Source organism: Gymnoscopelus microlampas (genome assembly GCF_963454915.1).
Source record: "Gymnoscopelus microlampas genome assembly, chromosome: 21".
Taxonomy (NCBI): domain Eukaryota; kingdom Metazoa; phylum Chordata; class Actinopteri; order Myctophiformes; family Myctophidae; genus Gymnoscopelus; species Gymnoscopelus microlampas.
This window is the reverse complement of record NC_139958.1, coordinates 16,977,923-17,005,668: the sequence shown is the minus strand read 5'-3', so window position 1 is coordinate 17,005,668 and position 27,746 is coordinate 16,977,923. Positions and strand designations below refer to the sequence as shown.

The 27,746-nt window shown below is 42.1% G+C and overlaps 1 protein-coding gene across 1 annotated transcript in view; it reads left to right on the top strand.

The window, feature by feature from the left end:
• Positions 1 to 3,763: 3,763 nt before the first annotated feature.
• LOC311037844 (chondroitin sulfate proteoglycan 4-like) overlaps positions 3,764 to 27,746 on the top strand; it is a gene marked incomplete at its 3' end in the record, with an annotated part of 35,863 nt that continues 11,880 nt past the window's right edge. The window contains exons 1-15 of the mRNA XM_084047134.1: positions 3,764 to 3,960; positions 8,541 to 8,704; positions 10,776 to 11,927; positions 12,737 to 13,186; positions 13,548 to 13,669; positions 14,131 to 14,239; positions 14,857 to 16,182; positions 17,235 to 17,327; positions 18,554 to 18,924; positions 19,449 to 19,599; positions 24,453 to 24,554; positions 25,716 to 25,904; positions 26,407 to 26,589; positions 26,778 to 26,954; positions 27,342 to 27,540. Coding sequence (XP_083903260.1) covers positions 3,870 to 3,960; positions 8,541 to 8,704; positions 10,776 to 11,927; positions 12,737 to 13,186; positions 13,548 to 13,669; positions 14,131 to 14,239; positions 14,857 to 16,182; positions 17,235 to 17,327; positions 18,554 to 18,924; positions 19,449 to 19,599; positions 24,453 to 24,554; positions 25,716 to 25,904; positions 26,407 to 26,589; positions 26,778 to 26,954; positions 27,342 to 27,540 — 4,879 coding nt within the window. The 5' untranslated portion in view covers positions 3,764 to 3,869. The remainder of the gene's footprint in view (positions 3,961 to 8,540; positions 8,705 to 10,775; positions 11,928 to 12,736; positions 13,187 to 13,547; positions 13,670 to 14,130; positions 14,240 to 14,856; positions 16,183 to 17,234; positions 17,328 to 18,553; positions 18,925 to 19,448; positions 19,600 to 24,452; positions 24,555 to 25,715; positions 25,905 to 26,406; positions 26,590 to 26,777; positions 26,955 to 27,341; positions 27,541 to 27,746) is intronic.

Below are 27,746 nucleotides of genomic sequence, written 5' to 3'. Positions count from 1 at the left end.
GATATCATGAACCATCCAGACCTTTCAGGTCATCTGGGAAAGGTCTGCTTTCTGTCCCTAGAGTCAAAACTAAATGTGGAGAAGCAGCATTTAGTTTTTATTCACCACATATCTGGAATCTCCCAGAAAACTGCAAGATGCTGCCACTCTTAGTTCTTTGAACTCACAGCTAAAGACCTTTCTGTTTGCCACTGCCTTTCAGTTATTTGTTTACTCTTCTGCACTGAATTTGTTATTATTATTATTATTATTTTTAAACTTGTTGTTTTTATTGTATCCTAATGTCATCATAATGTGTTTCCTTTGCTTGATGTTTTGTGTGAAGGACATTGAATTGCCTTGTTGTTGAAATGTGCTATACAATTAAACTTGCCTTGCCTTGCCTTACCGTCTTATACATCTTCCCTTCACCCCATTGATAGCATTCGAAGCCGGTGTTCCCTTTCACTCCTTCTGTCTCAATTCACTCCTGACATTTTTCTCCCTCCGTTCCATCCTGCCGTCTTCACCTCCCTTTCACACCCATTACTTTGGACAGTTGACCCCAATTATTTAAACTCCTTGACTTTCGCACATCTACTCCTTGCATCCGCACAGTTCCACTGCCCTCCCTCTCATTCACAAACACATGTTCTGTCTTATACTCCTGCTGACTTTCATTTCTCTTCTCTCCAGTGCATACCTCCACCTTTCCAGACTCTCTTCAACCTGTTCCCTTCTCTCACAGCATCGTAGTCCACATTGACTTCTGCCTGATCTCATCAGTCAACCTGTCCATCACCAAAGCAAACAAGAAAGGGCTCAGAGCCAATCTTTGATGTAAGCCCACCTCCATGTGAACCCATCTGCCACTCCACACTATCCTTCTCATCACTGTCACTCTGTCCTCATACATTTCCTGCACCACTCTGACATACTTCTCTGCCACTCCTGACTTCCTCATACAAAACCACTCTTCCTCTCTCCGCAACCTGTCATTATGCTTTCTCTAGTTCCACAAAGACACAATGTACTATAACTCCTTCTGACCTTCTCTATACGTCTCCATCGGTACTCTCAGTACGAAACAGCGCTTCTGTAATGCTCTTTCTTGGCATAAACCCATACTGCTGCTCTCTAAATGTCACCTCTCCTCTTAGCACAGCTTGCACTACTCTTTTCCATAACTTCATGCTGTGGCTCGCCAGCTTTATACCTCTGTAATGACTACAGCTGTGCACATCACACTTGTTCTCAAAAATCTGTGCCAATACTCCACTGCTCTGGCATTCTCTCGCTTTCCAAGACCGTGTTAAATAGTCTAGTGAGGAACTACACTGCCGTCTCTCCCAAACATTTCCACACCTCCACAGGTATGGAAATAGGCTTTCTTTGACGGGGATGTTGCCAAATTGAAGGGGCACAGCAGTCATTCATCATGGCCCCCGGGAAATTATTAGTCTGAAAATAAAGCACTTCTGAGTTCAGTACAGTAGCTCTGTCATACTTGTAATGATGCCACCTGCTGGCTATGGAATTCCTTTCATGCCTAAATTAAATAAACATGACAATAATATATAAATAATCACACAACTTATAAATTATATATATATATATATATATATATATATATATATCTAACTATATAAATGGCGAGCAACTTCCGTGCCCTCGGTGTCCACACCCCACAGCTCTGTTATCGACTAAACACAACACCGTCACACCACATGTCGCCAACACTGTCGCCACGGCGGGCGGCCTGAATTTACGTTTCGCGTAGGGCACCTGGCATGCCTCACTACACCGTTCCCACCTCGCAACATTATTCATTCTACTCACCAAATGTCGGACACAACGGAAGTGGAAGCAGCTTCCTACCGCTTACCGTGCGTACCACCGACGCCAACACAACACGACGGCCCGCCATTGAAAATCCCCAAAACAACAAGAGCACGTTGCTCTGCTCTGCTCCACACACCAGGCTAGGTTCATGACACCAAAGGATTAGCCAGTGATGTCATCATTACTGGTCAACACACCAGGCTAGGTTCATGACAGCAAAGGATTCGACAGTGATGTCATCATTATGCAACCCGGAAGTACACATCGCCGGCATTGGGATGCCAGGTTGGGATGCCACGCCAGAAACAAGCAAGAACCTGCATGATTTTTTTTTTTTTTTTTTTTTTTTTTTTTTTTTTTACCGTTTGGAGATTTTCATCCGACGACTTTGGCGCGGACCACCAGGGGGTCCGCGGACCCCCTGAAACATAAAAAATATTATTTCTTCCCAATTTTTTTCTCAATTTTTTTACTTTGACATTACAACTTCTTTTTTTTTTTTTTTTTCCCCCAAATGTTCATCCCATATATACACGCGCCCCGTGCGCGGCTAGGGGTATATATACCTCTAGTATATATATATATGTGTATATATATTTTTGAACTCATATATATATATTAATATATATATATATATATACATATACACACACACACACACACACACACACACACACACACACACACACACACACACACACACACACACACACACACACACACACACACACACACACACACCTGTGTATATACACATAGGATACGAGGTAAACATCAAACCTGGCATCTTTCTAAACAACAACATGCTGTCTAAATAACATTCTTAGGCTTTGTGGACAAGCAAACAGTATGTCTACATAAATAACAACATATGTGAACAATTAAACAACATATCTGCATGGTATAAAGGCATTTATCAGACACTAGAAGTGATACAAGGAAAGCGTGCTAGGGGGTGAGGTGGAGTCTGAGCACTGAGGAGGTGAATTTTCAGACTGTGGTGGAAAATCTTCAGTCCTGACTGAGGGGAAAGGTCAGAGGTCTTTCCACAGCTTGTGGGCCAGGAGGAGAAGAGTCTGGGACGCTTGGAACGTTGACCAGGGTGTCATAGGGAGGGACAGACACATCCTGTGTTAGCTGGTATAAGTGAGTGGGCGGGGGTGGGTGGATCATATCCTGAAGGTAAGGGGGTTCCATGTCCTTGATTGCCTTGTAGGCAGTGTTGACATACATCATCTTTTTTACTTAAAGTAAAAGTATCAATGCAGTGTAGAAAAACTCAGAAAGTCAAATTTCACTTGAGTAACAGTACAAAGGTATTGGTGTCAACATGTACTTAAAGTACCAAAAGTAGAAAGTACTCATTATGCAGAATGTCCCATTTCACAACTTTTAAAATGTATTAAAATGTTTAGTGGTTAATGACAGAACAGAACAGAACAGAACAGAACAGAACATTTGAAATAATCCAGTAAAGTAGAAATACCTCAAAATTGTATTTAAGTACAGTACTTGAGTAAATGTACTAAGTTACTTTACACCACTGCTTGTAGGCAGCCAAATGGAAGCCAGTGAATGGAACAGAGTGTTCTTTATTTTAGCATCCTTATGTATGAAAAAGTATTCAATCAATAATTTGTCTGTACCTCTTGCAGTCGTCCAGCAGATGGTGAAGTTTGCCTGATTAAGATATCCAAGAGCCTTCCTGACATCCATAGCCGACTATCAGATGTCCAGCCCCACCTACATCTGACCCCGCCCCTTTCCGCGTGCTGCAGCCTAGAGGTGGAGCCTCCTGTCACCCCCCCTCACACGAGCACGCTCGCACACACGCACCCACGCACACGCAGGTAAATTGTAGGCTGTAGTCAGCAGCACCTAAGTAGACTGCCTGTGTGTGTGTGTATGTGTATGTGTGTGTGAGTGCGTGGTGAAATGATTATTAGAGCTAGTGCTGCACAGTGAAGACAAGAATGGAGCATTCAAAAACATGCACATGTTGCTCTGCAGTGGAATGAATTAGACATCATTATAGCTCTTATGATGAGATGGGGAGTTCTCTGTTTGTTCACAGAACAAGACATTTTGTGACCAGATTGCTGCTGGTCTGTCTACTCTGCACAGGACAAGTATATGCAGGTAAGATACTCCTTCACTCCTGTCAGAACTGTTAGGCCTATGTGGTACTTCTCACACCTTTTCATGTCTTGGAGAACCCCCAAATTAATATGTATTTGATAAGATTTGTGTTGTTAAAAAGTATAAGTAAGGTTAAAGTGGTTGAACAGATTTTTATTGTATATTAACTACTTTTGCTGGGGAGTGGGGACCCCCTGGAACCCCTTCAAGGACCCCTGGGGGTCCCCAGAACTCCCTCTTTGAGAACAACTGCTGTATAATAGTACTGTAAGTACTACAAAGTACATGCATGCACTATTTTCATAAATTGAATTGCAAATTTCTGTTGCAGTTGAAAATCACTTTCTACTGTCTTATGTGTCTCTCTTCTCTCTATTCACCACTACAGAATTTTTTTTCATTAATGTCATGATCATATAATGTTACAGCAACAGTAAAGCAATTGAAAATGTCTGGCCTTTTTTTTATATAGTCATTTTGTCACGGACAGTGGTGGAAAAAGTACTACATTATTTTACTTAAGTAGGCTAAAAGTATCAATAAATACCGCAATATAGAAATACAAGTAAAAGTCCGGAATAAAAAAATTACTTGAGTAAAAGTACAAAAGTATTGGCTTCAAAATGTACTTAAAGTACCAAAAGTAAGAGTACTCATTATGCAGAATGTCCCATTTCACAAGTTGAAAATGTATTAAAAAAATATTTTGAAAATAGCCGATCTACAACTTCACAATGCATGCGATGTGAGCTTGTAGATCTGCTATTTTCAAATGGCTGAAATATATACTGTATAGGGCTGAAGTGGTTAATATATGTTTTGTAATAATAATCAAAATCTTCAAAGTAACTAGAAACTAGTTTTCAAATAATTGTAGTGGAGCACAATAAAGCACGTAAAAGCACAATATTTGCCTCTGAGATGTAGTGGAGTAGAAGTAAAAGTACTGAAAACTGGAAATACTCCAGTAAAGTAAAAAAAATACCTAAAGATTTTATTTAAGTACAGTACTTGAGTAAATGTACTTAGTTACTTTACACCACTGGTCAGTGATCGTTGGCAGCTTAATATGTAATCCCGTCTAATGTTGTCTGCAGACATATGGAGATACAGTATTGTTGTGGATTACAGTTTGGTTGGATTCCAGTGGTCACTAGTCAGTCATGTAGAAGGTACATGAACACTCACACTAATGCTTTGAATGGTAGTGAGTTGTTTTTAACATTTGTAAACAAAACTAAAGGCAAAAGAGAATTATGTATTTAAAAGCAGATGAGCATCGGGAAAAACAAAATACACAACAGTACTCAGGCTCCCCCCCCACCACCACAAGTTGGTCTTTGTCACATGCATTTTCAGTACAGTGCTGGCAATATTGCAGGCAGTGAAATTCTTGTACTTCCAAAAGGAAAGAAAGTCAGGATATCAAATTGTCCTCATGTGACCGAGTATGTACAGTAAGACTTACGTATACATAGGAGGCGCATCTGTGACGGTAGACAGATTACCAATAATGTGATAGAGACAGATTAGAGATTAGACAAGATGCAGAGAGACAGACATCAGTGGGACAGTTATAATGAAACGGTGACATGGAGCTTAGGACGTGTTGTGTATAGAGCCCTGCTATGAAAGCTGCACTATTGTGCTGATTGTCAACTGGTTTTGTCAATATAACCATACTACATGAATGAATAATGTTTTCCCCGTGTCTGGCTGCCTCAACACAGCCCATCCCTTACGGGATTATTCAGACACATTTTAAAGAACACAGTATTTCCAGTGCCAACTGCCAACTAAATAAATACCACATACTGTATACATGACTCTGATCAAAAGTACAGAGACAGTTTAGGACCGGTAGTCTAATTTTACAAAAGCCTGTTACCCTTACAAGATGGCACCTTGCTTTGTGAGTTGACCAGTAGTACAGGCTTTGTTTTTGTTTTATTTAACATCATTTTGTTTCTTTTTTTATGTGGGAAAGTATAAGGAAACCAAATAAAGTAGGAAATGTACGCAACTGGCATAAAACAAGGGAGGTTGAAATTATGCACACAGTAAAATCCCCAGTATGAATTTAACTCTGAGAGTGTACTAATGTATAGGTATGTTAACCAAATTGATTTGGTTATATAACTACGTGCGCAGAGAGTTACAAATGGATAAATTAACACTGAGGATTTTGCTGAATGGTCTACTACTGTGGCTAGTAGCAGTGTCAGCTGAGCTGTGAAGTTCACTGTGATTGGTCTAATAAACATCTTATATCTATTATCTACAATACATGAACTTATAGCTGAAGTCCAGGCTCACCACACAATACACATATGACACCATTTATAGTCATGGGACTACAAATGTCAAAAGCAACACGTCAACACGTCAAAGCAACACCTCATGCAAAATCATTATATGGACATATCATTATTTCCATGGAAAATACGTGCGAAACCATTACAGAGTATGTCTAAAAAGAATCATTGAACACATTCTCTCTCTCTCTCTCTCTCTGCTGCTCTCCACGCTTCTGTGGTGCTGAATCATATACTGCGTCATTCAGCAGTATACATGCGTGCGTGCGTGCGTGTGTGAGTGCGTGCGTGCGTGCGTGTGAAAATAGATACTTATACACACATCCTGGACAATATTTGAAAGTATAGGAACAATGCACACAGCACCATCAACTTACCTCTAAGCGTGCTAATGTACACACATTGCTATTCCTCTTTATCTTCTATTTACTATTGCTGCTATTCTTAAATGTAACTTTCGTAATAATACAAATCTTGAACTTTGATCTTATGGGATCACGGTTCAATTTCAACATTACCTCTATTTGTTGTAGGGCTAAATTGTCTTTGTAAACTCTAATTGCTTTTATTCAGTTTTGTACCACAAAACTGCTACTTCACAGATTGCATTCCAGTTGGAGAAAAAGGCCAGACGTGTTGTCTCTGACCTCATCTGCCCTCAACATCCTGTCTCTCTACCGTTTTCTGTCAATACAAAGAGAGAGCGAGAGAGAGAGAGAGAGAGAGCGAGAGAGAGAGATTGCAACACAGTCTGAAGCCCAGATTCATACAGAGGATTGATTGATTGATTGATTGATTGAATATTTTATTGGGCAAAAAACGTAAACATTCGTACTTTCATAACAATACAAATCTTGAACCTTGATCTTAAGGGATCACGGTTCAATTTCAACATTACCTCTATTTGTTGTAGGACTAAATTGTCCTTGTAAACTCTAACTGCTTTTATTCAGTTTTGTACCACAAAACTGCTACTTCACAGATTGTATTCCAGCTGGAGACTTGTGTCTCTGACCTCATCTGCCCTCAACTTCCTGTCTCTCTAACATTTTCTGTCAATACAAAGAGAGAGCGCGAGAGAGAGAGAGAGAGAGCGAGAGAGAGAGAGATTGCAACACAGTCTGAAGCCCAGATTCACACAGAGGATTGATTGATTGATTGAATATTTTATTAGGCAAAAAATGTAAACATCACAATTACATTTATAATACTTTGTACATTTATAATACTACTGTATATGTACAAACAAAACTATTGCTATTACGCAGAAACATTTGTTAAGAAGTTAAAACCCATTAAGATCTTAAATAAGATCAAGATCTTTAAAAAAAAAAAATCAAAAATAGCAGATGTACAAGTTTGCAGTGCGAGCTTGTATATCCGCTATTTTTGAACAGCCAACGTTAAAATCTAAAATGACACAGATGCTTTCCCCTGTTTTAATGGGTTACCAGGGCACCCTACAATAACAATATCTAGCCTTGTTTAATCACATTAACGCTAGCATCCCTATGCTGGGCAAGCAATAGGGCAAACAGTCGGTGAAAAGAGGTGAACATTCGCGAAAAAATGCAGATCTACAAGCTTTTCTATACGCGTTTGGCTATTTCCGGTGAAGAGATTAAGGTGACGGAAAAAAGGAGGGGGCCAAGGATAGAATCCTGGGTTTAGGCGTTAAAGTGGTTAATTCAATGTCACTTTGCCTCCTGTTGGCGTAAATGACCCACTGCTCCATAATAATCAAACCAAAGCCATTGAAATTTGGGGCAACATGGTTGTCAGATTGGCACCAACTTGGTGCAGTTGGCATGATGGTGAACCTAAAGTGCATTAGCTTCCATTAATTGAATTCAGAGACATGGTTTAAAAAGGGCAGAGGCATACTCTATATTGACACGCACTTAACACACCCAAACAATCAATGTCGTTGAATGGAATGGGTCTAAAGTGCTGGCCGAAGCCTTGAATTAGCCGAGCTCGTAAAATGTTTACTTTTGTTGTAAATGCTTGAAAGTTTAATGGGACTTCAACATAAGAGAATAATGTTATCAAATGCATCTGACCTGGTTGTCCACCTACAGTATAAGTGTGTGAATGTTTGTTCCAATTTAAGCTCAATTTACACGCCATCACACAATGGTGTCGCTTCCCGAAAAGAACAGATCATATCTTGTCCACAAGGTACACTGATTTATTTACTCTGTATATACTGTGTTTTCTCTCTCTCTTGTAACACCAACCTCTTTGAATCTTTTCCTTTTCCAGCCTCGTTCTACGGTGATAGTTTCGTCCATCTGCGGACGGTGGAGGCGTCCAGTCAGATGTCTCTGCACGTACGGTTTCGAACCTCCAGGCCGTCAGGGCTGCTGTTCTTGGCCGCAGGGGAAAAGGACTTCTTGCTTCTTGAGCTGGCTTCTGGACGCCTGCAGGTCTGAACACATGCAAAAGCATCACTTATTGTAGATCAGTGGTTCCCAAACCGTTTTAGCTCAAGACCCAAAAGAGAAATTAGATCTGCTATTAAAATAGCAGATCTACAAGCTCATAGCGCGTCGCTTCGCACCACTTTGTGAGCTTGTGGATCGGCTATTTTCACTACTTCTTAACCTTTTATTAAATGTATTTATGGAAATTGTTACATTCTTTTTCATTTTATTTATCAAATACTTTTGAAAAAGTGATTATTTTTGCTTAAACTTTTTTTTATCTTGAAAAAAAATGTAATGTAGGAAACGGAAAAAATAAGATATTTACTCGCGACCCATAAAAATTGGTGCCGCGTTACGAGCTTGTAGATCTGCTATTTTTGAAAAATCGTGAAAATGTGTGCAAATCTTCTGAATATATATATATTTAAAGCGAACATTTTTAACTCAAATCTTTGCTTCTGGTGGTCCCTGGAACAAAATATTTTGATGGGGGTCCGCGGCCAAATACATATAATTTTAGGGGTCCTTGACATGAAAAAGTTTGAGCACCACTGATATAGAAACACAGGTTTTTCAGAATACTGTTGAGATTTAGGAGACATGTAGAATCGGCTTCAGGTCTCAATGGGTTAATTACATGTACTGTATGTGTTTCGAAATATATATATACAAAATATATAATAACAATGATGTTGAAATTTTTATTTTCAAATACATTATGCTGGAAGTCTTTGTCTTGTGCAATAACATGGCTCCTCTTGGCATACCGTACGTGCGGTTGGAGCTCCTATAGGAATTTACTATCCTGTGGAGAGCCAGAGGCAAGATCAAACTCACATGGCTGGGTGTCAGATTGCTCACAGACACACAAAAAAAAACATACACCATAAGCCCTGTGGCAATAACTTCAGTACAGAACAAGTTCTTTCATGACCAAAGAAACAGAGAAGACCACAATAGTTTAATGTTAGTTACAAGGCCTGGTGTTTCTTATGAGATGGTTTATAAGGAGTTGTGTTTGTGTTGTGTGGAATAATACTTTAATTTAGATCTGACAGCCTCTGACAGTCTAATTTCAGTGCTTAGACATGCATGCTACAGATGATCTCATTCCTGTGTAATGCTGCATAATACCATATACTGCATGTAGTTCTTTTCTTTTGAATAAGTGCACATGAAGACGGTGCCATTTCGTCAGCCATTATAAGAGCTGTCATAGAGGGGCAACACTGCTCAGATGCAGCAATTGTCTGATAACTAAGACACTACTTCATTGTTGTCTTTCTGTAATAAAGTTGAAGTTGTTTGTCTGTCTTTTAATCACGCCCACACCCCAGGGAAGATTGGACTGAAACTTTCCATAGTGGTGTGTTATGATCCGGGGAAGGTCATGGGCACCTTTTGAAAATGTTTTCACCAAAATCACTGGCCTCAAATCGGCATTATAGGCAACGTTTAGGGAGGCAGAGAGAGACGCTGAGGGAGAGAAGGTAAAGCCTATTTCACCCATGAAGAGCCTATTTTACACATGCAGTAACCCAGGAAATTCTGGGTAGCGAAACCTGAACACGCTACTACAAGCTTGCTACGCGTTATGAGCTACTTTTGGAGTCCTACATCTTACATCCATGTGTACTGGATGTAGGATTATACCTTGAACCTTGAAGGGAAAGGAAGGGGAAGCTACTGTAGAAATTATTCTGATCATGAAATTGTTACTTTTCTTGTCAACATAAATTGTTGCCAAGCTATATCTGATGCCCTCATGCATTATACTCCTTAATCATGCTTCTTTATTAGATAGACAGTTAAGGAAGCTGTGAGGAAATTAGGGCATCAGTGGTATTCAAAATACACATCCCACGGGCACACCGGTAGTTGACTGACAAATGCTTCAACCACAATTGCAGCAACCCTGGTTTCATTCCTGTCTGTGTTGCATGTCTTTACCCCTCGCTCTGACCTCAGTTTCTATCCTCTAATAAAGATACAAGATAACAATAAAGGAAAAAGAATTACGCTTCAATCACTTCTTTTATCTTCCGATTCTGTTCCTCTTCTCCCTTCTTAGGTGCGTTTGGACTTGGGATCAGGTGAGCGCCTGCTGCGCTCAGAGACTGGCCTTCATCACAGTGACATGGCCTGGCACACTTTTGAACTGACCCACGACAACTATAAGATCTCCATGACTGTTGATCGCAGTTCCAGCACCAGCATCCATATGCCGGGGCCCGACCTGGAGCTCAGAATCCAGGATGGGTACTTCGTCGGTGGGTCGGCCGGTCTGATTCGCCCTTACCTCCCCCATACCACAGGACACAACTCCACAGGGTTCAGAGGCTGCATAGATGATGTCATCTTCAACGAGCTCGACCTGCTGTCGAGCCTGAAACCGTACACTGGGTACAAAATTGTCCATGAAGTTTCTCCTGGCTGCACCCCTCAGTTTTCAGCAACAGAAGAAGATGCTGTTAGTTTTTTCAGCACCAGAGCCTTCATGTCGCTCGCACCCTGGGACGTGCCACAGGACGGGGTCTTTGAATGTGAGCTGCGCCCCTCAGTCAAAGCAGACAATGGTATGGTTCTGTACAGCTCTGCCCTTCGTGGAGGGTTTGTCGCTGTAGAGATCAAATATGGCCAGGTGGTGGCAACAGTGGGGAGTGAAAAGGGCAACAAAAAACACCTGCGCTCCCGCTCACTCCCACTTAGAATCCACACCTGGTACCCGATCCAACTGCGCCTCCTGCCCGACATCATCCAGCTCCAGGTAGGACAGGAGCTGGCCAACGCCAGCCTAGGTCCGGACCTCCAGGGACTCCAGCTCAGAGGGCCTCTCTATCTGGGAGGCCTGGATGAAAGAGCCCGGAGAGAAGCGAAGCAAGCTGGGCTGCTGTTGACGGGAACAAGAGCTTTGCTGGCTGGAGGCGGGGGATCCTTTAAAGGATGCCTAAGAGAGATCAGAGTGAACGGCCTGAGAACGGGCCTCCCTTATGCTGCCGTTACCAAGGACGTGTCTGTGGGTTGTAAGCCCGCGAATGTTCCAGAAGCGTCTACCTCCGCCAGCCCGACGGACCAACCCCAGGCTGACGTCACGACCGAACAGCTACCGGTCAGCAACGGTCAAAACAGTGCAGACAGAAGGAAGAACTCCGGCTTCCTATTGTTAAAAGAACTGGAGGTAGTAGAAGGAGGCAGAGCACTACTTGAACCCAAGCACATTAAGGTACAGTACAGCATGTTTGTGTGTTTACGGCATGTCCCTGTATTATTTTTGCTTGATATTTATTCATTTATGTTTCAAACCTACAATTTATTATACTGTATGTAGGCAGTGGTGGAAAGTAACTTTTACTTTACTGGAGTATTTCCAGTTTTCAGTACTTTTACTTCTACTTCACTACATCTCAGAGGCAAATATTATACTTTTGCTCCACTACAATTATTTGAACTTTAGTTACAGTTACTTTGTAGATTTTCATTATTATTACAAAACATTACAGTAACCACTTCAGCCCTATATACATTTTGGCCAATTAAAAATTGCCAATCTAAGCTCACAATGCGTCGCGATGCGATGCATTGTGAGCTTGTAGATCTGCTATTTTCAAAAGAGTTTTATACATTTGAAAACTTGTGAAATTGGACATTCTGCATACATGAGTACTTTCTACTTTTGGTACTTTAAGTACATTCTGATGCCAATACATTTGTACTTTTACTCAAGTAAATTTAGACTTTCACTTAACAGAGTGCTTCTACAATGCAGCATTGATACTTTTACTTAAGTAAGAAATGTGAGTACTCTTTCCACCACTGTATATAGGAGGCATCAGTGTCCTAAATATTAGAGGAGCTCGCTTTTGAAAATGTTCTTTTTGGATCTCTGGACTAGCCGGACAAATTCTGGGTGGGTAAAATTAATGCTGTTTAGGAAACACACGATGGACAGTAACAACAATAACACATAATAGTTACAATTGAATATAAACGAATACAATTGAAATGCCTGCGCTTACACGTCTAAATATCTAGGTGAACCTGGACCTACGACAGCTAGGTCTTCACCCGTCCCAGCTGCTGTTCATCATCGAGGAACCGCCGGTCAGCGGCCGTCTGGCACTCGACCCGGCACCCAGCCACGGCGTAGGCCTACCGAGGGTCGAGGAAGAGGGGGGCAACGATGAAGAGGAGAAGAGGGACAAAGGCGAGGGAAGGGGGAGTGTTAAAGTAGAGGAGAAGAGTTCTTTCAGCATGCTGGACCTGTGGCAGGGCAGGGTCACGTACGTTCACGGGGGCTCTGAGGACACTCGTGACTCCTTCATGTTCTCAGTGTCCTCCAGCGGTAAGGAGCTTCCTGACAGCGTGAAGAACAGAAACGTTCCCGTCCGATTTGACATCAGCATCAGTCCTGTGAACGACCCCCCCGAGCTCAGTCTGCCTGAGGGGAACCTCTTCACTCTGCTGAAAAACTCCAAACGCCAGGTACACTGCTCTGTGTGTGTGTGTGTGTGTGTGTGTGTGTGTGTGTGTGTGTGTGTGTGTGTGTGTGTGTGTGTGTGTGTGTGTGTGTGTGTGTGTGTGTGTGTGTGTGTGTGTGTGTGTTTGTTTGCCCGTGCACACACATGCAGGCATGCCACCTTTCATTCTTTGTCACTTACAGTACATGCATGTCTAACACCTAACATTTCTTTGTGTGTGTGTGTGTGTGTGTGTGTGTGTGTGTGTGTGTGTGTGTGTGTGTGTGTGTGTGTGTGTGTGTGTGTGTGTGTGTGTGTGTGTGTGTGTGTGTGTGTGTGTGTGTGTGTGTGTGTGTGTGCGTGTGTGTGTGTGTACATTCAAACAGCTGACCACCAACACAGTGAGAGTATCAGATCCAGACAGTAAGGCTGAAGACTTGATGTTCAGCTCTCTGGGAAACATCAGCACTGATGCTGGATATCTGGAGCTTGAGGACCGCCCAGGCAGGTTGGTATCCTGGTGCCCTTGTAGGTTGTTACCTGGCAGGTTGGTGCCTTGGCAGGTTGGTACCCTGGTAGGCTGGTACCCCAGCTGCTATAGGGTACCAGCCTACCAGGGTACTACCACTAGGGTACTAACCTGCTGGGGCCTAGCAGGTTAGTACCCTGGTGGTAGCACCCTGGTAGGCTGGTACCCTAGCTGCTAGGGTACCAGCCTACCAGGGTACTAACCTGCTAGGGCCTAGCAGGTTAGTACCCTGGTGGTAGCACCCTGGTAGGCTAGTACCCTGACAGGTTGGTACCCTGGTAGGCTGGCAGGTTGGTACCATGACAGTTTGGTATAATACTGTATATATTATCAACATTATTTTATTATTGAATTAATTAATTTTCCAATGTGTAGATATTTGAGATCAGTCAAATAAATATGTATGTAAAATAATCTCTTTTCTGTCGTTTATTTTCCAGACCCATCAATTCGTTCTCTTTGTCTGACCTGGAGGAGGGAAAGATCACTTTCATCCACACTGGAGTTCCTACATCCAGGCTGGCTCTCAGAGTCAGCGATGGACAAAACGTAAGTACAACCTGGTCAGAGTGAAGGTGGACGGTGGACAGGGCATGTTGTCTTAGTGTATAAAATGTGTAAATTGAGTTGAATACAACGTGGTGTAAATGCTCTGATGAAGGCCATTGGCTGAAACGCGTAAGCATTACATTAATTGGTGTGTGCCAATAAAAAAAGGGAAAATGTGAGTACTTCCTCCCCCTTTGATTTGAATATTGGGATGTGCCACCCTTTGAGTGTTTTTGATGTGCATGTTGACTTAGTGTTGACGTTTACATTTGAGGCATTTAGATGACGTTTATCCAGGGCAGCTTACAGTTCATGTTTACATTCTAATTGATATATATTCCTGCAAAAACTGTTGCTTGCTAACAAGCTAGCGAATTTGTTAACATAACCCCCTATTTACCCATGGCAATGATTATTTTCATGTCTACACAACCAATAATATAATGTATTATACTCATAATGTTATTATATATAATGTGAAAGAAGCAGATATCCTCATGTGAGTCAGAAGGTATTGAAGAACGTTATTTGTACTTTAGTACAAATACTTCATTCATTAATTTAACAAGTGTATTGATGATTATTTTTAAATAATGATAAAACTCTCCTCTCCTCAGGTGAGCAACACTGTAGTTCTGAGGATCATGGCTGAGGAACTACAACACAAACTGGCCAATAACACAGGACTGGAGGTGGACCAGGGAGGGGCCTCAGTCATCACAACCAATCACCTTGCAGTACAGATCAATGTTGCTGATCAGTTAGTGGAAATCCGCTATGATGTCTCACAGGCACCTCAGTATGGTGAGCTCCAGAGGTTACATTCAAGCGGAGAGTGGAAACCCACCGCTTCCTTTTCTCAGAAACTTCTAGAGAAAGAGCGGATCAGATACCTCAGCACCTACTATGGCCTCCAAACTCAGAACATCACTGACAACTTCAAATGCAAAATCCAAATTGGTTCCCAGGCCTCGGAGGAGGTCGTCTTTTCCATCACGGTACGGTGGATCCACTTCAAGGTCACACGTAACAAGATGGAGGTCAACGGTGTGCGAATCAAGGTTTTGACTTCAGAGGACCTTAATGCCATCTCAAAGGGAGTGAAGCTCCTGGAGAGCGACCTCTACTTCAGGCTCCTTACAGTGCCAAAGAAAGGCCAGCTAATGTTCAACCATAAAGTTCTCGAAAGAAATATGACCTTTAGTCAGAAGAACGTCACGGATGGCCTGGTGAAATATGAACTGGAGAACCGGCCGCAAGAAGACACGAGGGACTCGTTCATCTTCAAAGTGTTCTCCAAACATGCCAGCTCTGCGAAATACGACTTCAGAATCATCATCATGGCGGAATCGGCTGCCTCTCTCTTGGTGAACAAGGGGCTGTCGATCCTGGAGGGAGAGAGCAAAGTCATCACCAAGGATGTGCTCTTCGTCCATACGGCACAAAACAAGGCAGTCCACTATACCGTCACGGCAAGTCCTCGCTCCGGGCAGCTGAAGAGGATAAATCTCTCGAACTCCACGTCTCTTAATGACAACCTAACAACATTCAGCAACCAGGACATTGCCGAGGGGAGGCTCATGTATGTTCACGACGACAGCGAGACCAGATACGACTCCTTCGCCTTTCGCGCCGCCGTCTACAAGCCCCACAAACACGCCGGAAGGAAGGAGGACAAGAACGCCGCGGAGTACACCTTTAATATCTCCGTCCAGCTCGTCAACGACCAGAGACCCGTCCGAGTTGTCGATAAGGTTTTCCGCGTGGCCCGCGAGGGTCAGCGGCTGCTGACACTGGAGGATCTTCGGTACCACGACGACGACTCGGACTTTGAGGACGGGTGGCTGGTGTACACGCGGAGGGGCATTCCCATGGGAGAGCTGGTGCTGGCCAGCGACACCAGTCAGAAGCTGTATGAGTTCACTCAGCAGGACCTGGAGCAGGTTGGTTAACCCATTCAATCAATATACAAGCTCATCACGCGGCAGCGAGTGCCGTGCTGTGAGCTTGTAGATCTGCGTGTGTGCAAATCTTTGAATATAAATATTTTTTAAAGAGAATATTTGTAACTCAAATCTTTGCTTCTGGGGGGTCCTTGGAACAAAACATTTTGAGATGGGGGTCCGGCCCGCGGCTAAATACATATCTAAAATCAGTGGTGCTCCAACGTTTCCATGTCAAGGACCCCCAAAATGATTTGTTTTTGGCCCCATCTAAAATATGTTGTTCCAGGGACCCCCAGAAGCACAGATCGGAGTTCAAAATGTTCGCTTTAAAACTTAGCAGATCTACAAGCTCATAGTGCCGCGCTATGAGTTTGTATGTCTGCTATTTTTGAATAACCAAAGAAATCTTAAAATACACAGATGCGTTCCCGGTCTTAATGGATTAAGCTGGAACTATGCTGTACGTTCTTTAATAATATGACTGAATGGAGTACTCTAGAGCAGTGGTTCTCAAACATTTTCACATCAGGGACCCCCACATTGATATGTATAAGGCAGCGGATCCCCATCTGAATACATTTTTTGCCCAGGACCCCCACAAGGGAAGATTTGTGTTGTTAAATGTTTTCAAAATTATTTAAAGAAATTCACACATTTTCATGATTTTTCAAAACTTAAAAAAATAATTGTTAAACTGATTTTGATGGTATATTAACTGATTTAGCTGAGGACATTGCTAGGCCACAATAACATACCTGACCTGGCGGAGACCTGTGCTCAGAGGAGCACTTTTTCACGTTGAATATGATTTTTTTGTGAACTATTCCTTTAATAGCTTAACATCACTTTAGCAGATTTATCTGCTCCATCTCTAACACCCCAAACACACACAGTTATCACTCACAGACAGTGCCCAGTACCTAATAATAAAAACACACTCACCCCTGTTGTCTCTCCATCATGCTGTGTTGTAATAGAATGCATTATAGCCCTAACCTTCCTTACCTGTCATTTTCTTTCCTTGCCTGCACCCTTTCCTCTCCTCTCAGAACAAGGTCCTGTTCATCCACAGAGGAGTCAGTTCTGGTCGTTTCGTGCTGTTTGTGACTGATGGGAAACATTACGTTTCAACACTTCTGGAGGTGAGAACAAATGATTCCACTCTTATCTAGATCCAACTTATTCCCACATGTTATAATGGTGATTAAATGGTAAATAAATGGTAAGTGGTGTATTTACAGTGTATATAGCACATGGGGGTCCGGCCCGCGGCTAAATACATATCTAAAATCAGTGGTGCTCCAACGTTTCCATGTCAAGGACCCCCAAAATGATTTGTTTTTGGCCCCATCTAAAATATGTTGTTCCAGGGACCCCCAGAAGCACAGATCGGAGTTCAAAATGTTCGCTTTAAAACTTAGCAGATCTACAAGCTCATAGTGCCGCGCTATGAGTTTGTATGTCTGCTATTTTTGAATAACCAAAGAAATCTTAAAATACACAGATGCGTTCCCGGTCTTAATGGATTAAGCTGGAACTATGCTGTACGTTCTTTAATAATATGACTGAATGGAGTACTCTAGAGCAGTGGTTCTCAAACATTTTCACATCAGGGACCCCCACATTGATATGTATAAGGCAGCGGATCCCCATCTGAATACATTTTTTGCCCAGGACCCCCACAAGGGAAGATTTGTGTTGTTAAATGTTTTCAAAATTATTTAAAGAAATTCACACATTTTCATGATTTTTCAAAACTTAAAAAAATAATTGTTAAACTGATTTTGATGGTATATTAACTGATTTAGCTGAGGACATTGCTAGGCCACAATAACATACCTGACCTGGCGGAGACCTGTGCTCAGAGGAGCACTTTTTCACGTTGAATATGATTTTTTTGTGAACTATTCCTTTAATAGCTTAACATCACTTTAGCAGATTTATCTGCTCCATCTCTAACACCCCAAACACACACAGTTATCACTCACAGACAGTGCCCAGTACCTAATAATAGTGTATATAGCACCTTTTTCCAGTGCGCTTTACAAAGTGCCTTACATTCACCCATTCACAAGCACATTCACCTTCTGCCTCTTGAGCAAATGCCGCCCGCATCACCAGAAAGCTTATGTATTGCTATGGGTGTTACAGCTATAGATGTTACAGCAGAAGTTACCACTTCTGTAAATCTTTCAATTTTGTGAATTTGTTGTAATCATTTTGGATTTTTTTTAACACCACCAATCTTCTCTTATGGGGTCCCTGGCACAACATATTTCTAGATGGGGGTCCGCGGCCAAATGCATATGAATTTGGGCGTCCTTGACATGAAAATGTTTGAGAACCACTGTTTTAATCTGTATCCCAGGTGAAGGCTCAGGACCCATACCTACAGGTGAAGAACAACACTGGCCTTCTGGTGCAGAGAGGCGGCGTCACGACCCTGACCTCGGACAACCTCAGCGTCACCACCAACCTCGACATTCGAGACCCGCGGGAAGTGACGTACGAGGTCTTCCTGTGGCCCAAACACGGCGTCCTCTTCTTCCTGCACGACAGCGGGGACAGCGGCGCTATCAGGGCGACTGACGCTGCTTTGGTGTTCACCCAGCAAGACCTGCTGGCGGGCCGCGTGGCGTACCGCCACGACGACAGCCGCCAGCTGTCAGATGTGTTCAACGTGTCGGCGAGGGCTAAAGAGAGGGAGAGGGTCGAGGACGGGCCGACAGAGAGAGGGAGGTAGGCCTAAATAAGAAAAAGAGGTTGCGCATCAACAATGGGTTTTGTCAGTGGAGTGCTAGACACAAAATCCAGTATACACATATCAAAAATAGGAATTGAAAAAAATCCCCAAAAATTAGCACATCCAAAATTTCAAATCAATGGAGGACAAAGTACGTACTCACATTTCCTTTTTTATTGGCACACACCAATTAACGAACGCTTACTCGTTTTGGCTATGAGCCTTCATAAGAGTAGGCTAGGCCCATCATAATTACATATAATCGCCTGATTGGGATTATTTGAGATAAATCGCAATAATTCTTCATAATCGCCTATCCAATCCTTTCCAATCATCTGCATAAATTCATGTGTTGAATAATTGCGGAAATAGCCTATTGTCTATTTAGAAATGTTTTGAATGTATACAATTATTGAAGTTATGGCCTCTTTTGTGCATTATTTATTTTGATTATTGGTATCAGTCATTGTCAGTTGTTTCTATATATAGGCCTATATGCAAGTTATTTTTTATAATGCAGCCCCAGAGGGAGCAGAGAGGTGCAGTTGGACATTGGCGTGGCTGTGAAGATCTACCTGGAGAGCCACCAGAGACCTCCCACGGTGCTCAGCAACACCCCTGTGGTGGTGGAGGGGAGCCAGAGCGTCACCGTCACAAGACAACACTTAGAGGTACACCGACATCTATAGTTTCACATTTACCCCATTGAGACATGAGGCCGATTCTACAAATGTCTTCTAAATCCTAACAGTTTTCTGAAACACTTATGTTGCTTACAATATCAGTGGTTCTCAAACGTTTTCATGTCAAGGACCACCCAAAATTATTTGGCAGAATACTTAGTTCCAGGGACCCCCCATAAGCAAAGATTTGAGTTACAAATATTCGCTTAAAAACAAAGATTTGCAAAAATGTTCATGATTTTTCAAATAGTAGATCTACAAGCTCATAGCACTATGAGCTTGTATATCTGCTATTTTTGAATTGCCAAAGTATAAAATAATGGTTAAAATCTATAATGACAGATGCTTTCCCAGTCTGGGATAATGTCCGTACACACCGGGAGAGTATATTTGTGTGCGATTCGTTTGCATTAAGTTTGTGTTATGAGTTCATGCACACTGAGTGCGGTGAATGGTGTATGAATGAGGCATTCACCACGTGGAATGATCGGGACACAATTTCGTATTGTTTGTTCACGTCGTTCCTGGTGTGGAACAACCTTGACAGTTACATGTTTAGCTCACTTTTTTATTTCAAGGACCCCCAGTTTGGTATGCATTAGAGCCCATAACTCTGAGAGTGTACAAAATTGGAAGCAAAATGTTCAATTTTGACACTGTCAGAGTTCCAGACCTGTAATGGTCCATTTGGTTCCATACTATCATAATTTAGCTGGGGACACCCTTGAACAACCTCAATGACCTGATTTAGCTAACATTAGCAATGGGCGATCACCTTTTGGCAGGCACTTGAGACTGATATTAGTTGCTCAGCAAATCGCCATACAACAAGCACATCCCTGCTGTTTGGTATAATGATTAAAGCACATACATTAATGCCCAATTATGCTTTAAAGATTTACTGTGTAAGAGCAGACCAAGCTTGAATTCATATGTCATGAGTCAGTTAAACTCTGATGTTGTTAGCACTTCTTAGCACGACCCAACTTAATCAAATGGCAAAGCACACAGTTTGGCAGATTTTAACAGTTTATTAAGTAGCAAAACAAGGAGACCAGATATATCTGTAAAATAGAAAATACAAACATACATGTACAGTAATAGATATAGTATTTGCTTTCAGTCATAAGATATTTTAACTTTCAGTATGCTGCTGTCCAGTGTCCCTCTTTGACACAGTCAAACAAAGTTGGTTTGGACCAATTTCGCCCCAATCAGTCGTTGGCTACAGGTGTTTTCCTGGCAATCCTATATAATGACCTGAACCCCATTTTGACTTTTGTTGAATGAACTGTTTTAATCTGTAGTTTGCGTGTAGTTCTGTGTCCATACACCACCCAGCAAACGTGCACTCTTGATGGGCATGTACAGCACTGTAAAATAATTATTTCTGATGAGGGCTAGGTAGACAGAATGACAAACCAAATGTTGCAATAATCCAGATTTATTTTTCTTAAGGTGCACAAAAAATGTTCAAAAAGAGATTCCAAAAAAAGTAAAAAAAAAAAAAACACAAAAGTTACATGCTTCAAACAAGCAACAGTCCAGAGACTAAACTGACTCCGTCACACTGATAGAAAGGGCAGAGCTTTAGCAGCTGCATGGTGCCCCTGATTTTACTGACCCAGCCCTGAGACTAGACTGACTCATATCATCTACCTGGATGGCCTCTACCTAGTGGCCTCAACCATGTCTTAAAAGACAGGTAACCTCAACACATTCACCTAAAATACTAGTGAACTCAAACAAAGAACATTTTCCAAACTTTACAGAAATCATTCAAAAGGTAAGTATTAATCATGTTTAACACCACACCTCTTTTCAATCATAATATACCTTATACAGAAAAATCCCACACTCCCCTGTCAAATGGTATGTCCCAATTCCCCTACCCTCCATATAAGGAGCACTGTGGTCATGCGTTACCCTTTTCAGATCCTCAGAACAGGACACGGCAAGTATGGGTGTTTGTTTGGTGTGGTGAGGAGCTTTAAACTGTTGAGATAAAATAAAGTGGTTATGTTTTAAACAAACAATTGTCTCTGTGTTGTTTGTATAAATGAAATGAGTAGTATGATAAATGCATATGTTAAACAGAAAATAATGGAACATGTGAGGCTATAAAGGTAAAGTGGGAAAGGCAGTGTCTGTCTTTACCACAAGCACAAACAGTTGGCAAACCATATTTTAACCATTTAGTATGGTTAAATATATGGTTTATATATTAACCATAATATATAAACCCATAAAACCAGTTAATAATATGGTGACTATGTTATTATATATTCATTATATGGTGATACAATATTAACCCATAAATAACCTTATTATATACATGGTTAATATGTTAACCATATTATGATTAGGTGAATATATTATATAATAACCATATTATATATTCGATATCTCTATATAATTTTTTTGTATATCTCTATATCTACTCATATACATACACTTCCGGTATCGAAAAAGCAACCCCAAAAGTATCAGTATCGAAAAGAAAAAAAAAAAGTGTTATCGGCACATCATTACTTTTCGTGACGTCACATTACCTCCCGGCAACCGAAAGCTCAGGAACGTCGGCAGAAACTGAGCAGCCTGGGCCCTTCCAAGGGACCGACCGAGGCATGTCTGGAGAACCCTCTCGTCTCCCACGAGGTGCTGAGAGGAGGCGTTGCTATTGTGGCTTGTTCGTGGTCACTCCTACTGCTGTCATTACATGGACAGTCACCTGGATGAAAACAACTGTGTAGGGATTCACCGCTTTACTGAGGCACGCTCCTGTAAGCTGTTGGCGAAAAGCAGCATGAGTTACATTCTGGAATACTTCAGTGTTGTCTACGAGCAGGAATAGTTCCTCTCTCTCTTTGGACAAACTCAGTCCAACCCTGCAGGCAGAGCTTTGAAAAGGTGCTAGAGCATGTCCGTCTGGCCCTTCTCAACCCCTCCTACCTTGACTGTGTGAAAGTGTGTCTGTGTGTGGTTGAATCCCAGGCCTGCCACATCACTGAGGCCAACGGGGGTCCATCCCCGCTGGTCTACAGCATGTCGTGATGAGATCCTGGTGGCGGGAGGTCCGGATTCCGTTGAGGACTTTGATCCTGCTGGTTCAGCTGCCTGTTCGTTCAAAGGAAGAACCTACGTTGTAGGTGGTTAAGGATCGGTCAGACAAGGTGAAGTGCTACAACCCAAAGACCAACCAGTGATGCATGTGTGTCCTCATGAGAGAGCGACGCTTCCGGGCCTTGCCTGGCTGTGGCGAATGGAAAGCTCTACGTACTAGGAGGGACTGATGACTGTAGGGGTGGCATCGAGCAGTACGATGACGAGACGGCCACATGGGAAATTGTGGGAGAGATGTCCATCAGCGCCTTTCTTCGGGCTCAGCGGTGTCTCTCTTAAAAACAGATCTGAGGCACATGCACAGGGATGGCAAGAGGTCAGCTATTGTCTGTCATCTCCCAGTCTCTGCACTCCAACCCCCCCTCTCAGGACTACCTGCACGGTCAAGCCACCAAGTTCCTCTACTATAATGACTTTGTCAACAAGGAAGGAGCCACTGGTCTCCCACGAGGTGCCTTCACCACCGACTGACTGGACCACCTTGGTGATACCCTCCATGTGATGTGGCGGGTCAGCTGCATCTTCAGTTTACTGGTGGCTTGTTTTTGCCACCCGAGAGCACCCCAGAGTGCCTCTGCCAGGTTTGTTTGAATAACCTCTGCGGCTTGCCATCCGGCCACCGCTGCCAGCAAATGTCACACACCGGTCTCGGGTGAGGGTAGTGTGCAACCTCTTAGCACGACCCGACATAATCAAATGATGGCAAAGCACACAGTTTGGCAGATTAGCAAAACAAAAGGAGACCAGATATATCTGTAAAATAGAAAATAAATAATATTTAAAAAACAACAGTGTAAAATGAATCAAGTATCATGAAATAAACAAATGATTAGGCCTTCTATCATAACTATACATTTTAACCATGGTTTTAAAAAGGGATAGTTCACCCCCAAAATGACTTTTATCCCCATCGATTAGTCACCCCATGGAGACTTGAATTCATGTTTTGTCTTGTTTTTTGTCGCATTCCTAAGCCAATAATTTGATGACCGGCAGCGGTTACGTTAGGAGACACAAAGAGTTTCCTTTGTGTCTCCTACCGGAACCGCTGCCTACCGGTCCGCTGGTCAATTATTGGCTTAAGAATGCGACAAAAACAAAAAAATATCCATGAAGTCAAGTCTCCATCGGGTGACTAATCAATACTAAAACCATTTTTTTAGGTTTCCCTTTAATATAATTACAAAACACTTCACCTCCTTGGAGACAGCTCCTGAGTACCTCAGTAGACAGGCAGCAGCAGACTGACAAAATGGCAAAGGTGTTCAGCCCTTATATACCCCATGGCCCCTTCCACTAGACAGACCAAATAATCAGGGTGATATAAAATATGCCACTTCTGTTCAAATAAACCGGCACAAAAATACATGTACATTTCATTTCATTTAAGGTCATAGATATAGTATTTGCTTTCAGTCACATTTTAACTTTCAGTAGGCTACTGTCCAGTGTCCCTCTTTGACACATTCAAACTGAGTTGGTTTGGACCAATTTAGTCCTGTTGGCTACAGGTGTGTTTCCTGGCAAACCTATATAGTGACCTGAACCCCATTGTGACTATTTTCTTGAATGAACTGTGAAGTCTGTAGTTTGCTTGTAGTTTTGTGTCCAAACACCACCCAGCAAGCGTGCACTCTTGATGGGCATGTACTGTACAGCATAAACAGTTGGCATTGTCCCTTTTCATGTCACAGCATTAATTCATTATTTTCCTCCAGGTGGTTCACGAGGACAGCCAACCCTCAGAGATTGTTTTTTCTGTCCAAACCTCTCCTTCTCTGGGTTTCATCTTGAAGGCTTACCCTGGAGAGAACTATAAGGTAAGTCTTTTATACCTGTCTCGTAGTTGATGGATGGATGGTTAGACACAGCGATGGAAGAAATACAGACATGTTTACTTATGTCACTTACTTAAGTATCAATATGCTATTGCAGAAATAGTCCGTTCGGTATTCAAAATTGATTTGAGTAAAAGAACAAAAGTATTGGCATCAAAATATACTTAAACTACCAAAAGTACTAGTTTAAGTTTTCAAATATATAAAATGTATGCAAATCCTTTTAGAATAGCTGATCTACAAGCTCGCAATGCGTCGCATTGCGAGCTTGTAGATTGGCTATTTTCAAAATGCCAAAGTATATAGGGCTGAAGTGGTTTTGCAATAATCAAAATCTACAAAGAAACTAAACTTTTCAAATAATTATAGTGGAGTAAAAAAGTACAACATTTGCCTTTGAGATATTTGCCTTTGTTGAAAATTGTTGTACTTAGTTACTTTCCACCACTTGGTGGACAGATAGATACATGTACATGGACAGATGGGTGGAAAAGCAATGTTGATCACTGGCTTCCTGAAATCCGTCTTTCAGGTAGCCAAAGGGGAGGTAAATCTCACTTCACCCATAGAAAGGTGATGGCATTCATTGCCTACACCCCCCCCATTTCATCTCTGTACATATAGTGTTTTATATTTGTTGATGATATTGTATTTTTTTATGCTGTGCTGATGAATTGAACATAGGACCACAATGGAAACAAGTCCCCAGAACTTTTTTTGTGTTATCCATTTAGCCCAAATGATGTATGACTGTATACCCTGTGCTGTTTGCATTTCTGTCTAATAATAAAGCGGTTTTCAACCTTTTTCATGTCAGGACCCCTAAATTGATATATATTTGGCTGCGGACCCCCATCTGAAAATGTTTTGTGCCAGGGACCCCCAGAAGCAAAGATTTGAGTTAAAAATGTTCGCTTTAAAACATATATATATATATTGAAAGATATGCACACAGATCTACAAGCTCATAGCGCGGCACTCGGCACTCGGCCAGCGAAATTAGTTAACATAGCGTCACAATCATTTTAACCACTTAGCATTGGCTATTCAAAAATAGCAGATCTACAAGCTCATACTGCCCCCCCGAGGACCACTGGTTGAAAACCACTGTAATAAAGCCATTCAATCAATCAACATCTCCAGGGCAACAGAGCACAGCCCATCATCTCTACCTTCACCCAGGAGGACGTGAACGTCGGCGCGGTGCTCTACCAGAACCGGGACCCAGGCCGCGCCAATGACTCCGTCCTATTGGACGCCAGCAACGGGGTGACACAGGTTGGGCCAATCAGATTGGAGATCGATGTGATTCCTCTGCTCCTCCCCTTACAGGTACAGTATGTTTCTTGTTCAAATGTGTTAAAATCCAACTACGTAAAAAAAACAATTACACCTGAGCCTATAACTATAAAACTATGTTTACAATTAGAGCTGGGTGATATGAATTCAAAGTGTAAAAACATAAATACGATTATGCACCAAACATCCATATTTGACGTTTCTGTATTTTCTTGTGAACTGTAAACAACCTTAACCCTTTAAGACCGGGAAAGCATCATTTGTGTCAATTTAAGATTTCTTTGGCTATTCAAAAATAGCAGATATACAAGCTCATAGCGCGGCAAAATGACACACACGTTCCCGGATTGAATGGGTTAAATGCACAATTTAACAGCGTATCATTATTATGTTGATCTGTCTACGGAGAATGATGAATTATGGAAGTCAAGACTTTGTTGCTAACAGTTGGTTAGCCGCGGTCAGTTTGTCGGACAGTCAATCAATCAGTCCCTTTATCGGTTGATGATAATCCCTTGTCGGCTTGTATTGATAGGTGGCTGACTTGACCGTTGACGAGGGGTCATCCCTGCCGCTGACCTCTGACACAGTCAAGGTCGCCAGTCATCACTTCTCAGGGATGAACTTTGTGTACCAGGTGGTGTCGGCTCCGAGACACGGACAGCTGGAACACAGCAGGATACCTGGCATGGCCATCACTGCCTTCACTCACGCAGAGGTTAGACACACGCGAGCGTGCACGAACGTGCACACATATATGAACGCACATCACATGTACGACCATGTACATGAATATACAAGATGTATCTACAGTACAAGCTCGCAGTGCATCACGTTGCCAAAGAGATTTTGTGTAGAGAGGAAAACGCCTGTCTCTGTTCTATTCTCCTCTTGTCTATGTTGAAGGTGGAGCGTGAGTACATCTCCTACGTCCATGACGGCAGTGACACAGTGAGAGACAACTTCACCATCGTGGCGAACCAGACGGAGATCATGAAGCACAGTCTCCCCTTCACTGCTCAGATCAACATCTTACCTGTCAACGACGAGAATCCTGTCGTCACAGCTAACAGGCCGCTGAAGGTGAGCACTGCAAGGACACGGCCACTTATAGCCATTATTTGATTTCTTTTTCGATGAATCGAATAATAAATAATAATAAAAGTGTTTTAAAAAACATATATATATATCAATGAATCAGTTAACCACCAGTTGTGTAAAAATGATTAAAATAGCCGATCTACAAGCTCACAAATCGTCACATTGTTGTGAGCTTGTAGATCGGCTATTTGCACTATTTTATTTTAAGTTTTTGAAATGTTTAACCGATAATATGCCCAAAATATGGATTGATAATGAATCTATAATTATATTAAATGATTATTTTTTATAATCAATTAAATCGATTAGTTTGATTAACTGTTGCACCCCTACACAAGTATTTTCTTCTTTTTCCTCTCCTCTCCTCAGGTATGGGTTGGCTCTGTGACAGAGATAACAGTGGATGACCTGAGTGCGGAGGACCTGGACACTGGGCCAGAGGATTTGGAGTACATCGTCACCCCGCCCAGCAATGGTCACCTGGCCTTGAAGAGCGCCCCCTCCAGGCACATCCTCAACTTCACCCAGATACACATAATGAGCAGACAACTGGTGTTCAAGCACAGTGGTGAGAAAACTACAATTGAGAAGGAAACCTTAAACACATTGACTATGGGTGCTGGCTGCTGGGCTAAAAAGGCTTAACTTCAAAGAGGCAGAGGCCACACACCAGAAACGGTAAAAAATATATATTATTAACACAAAGTTGACATCAACTTTGAGCTAATACAGAAGTATTTTGACTGTTTTTGGTGTGCAGGCAAAACTACAAGT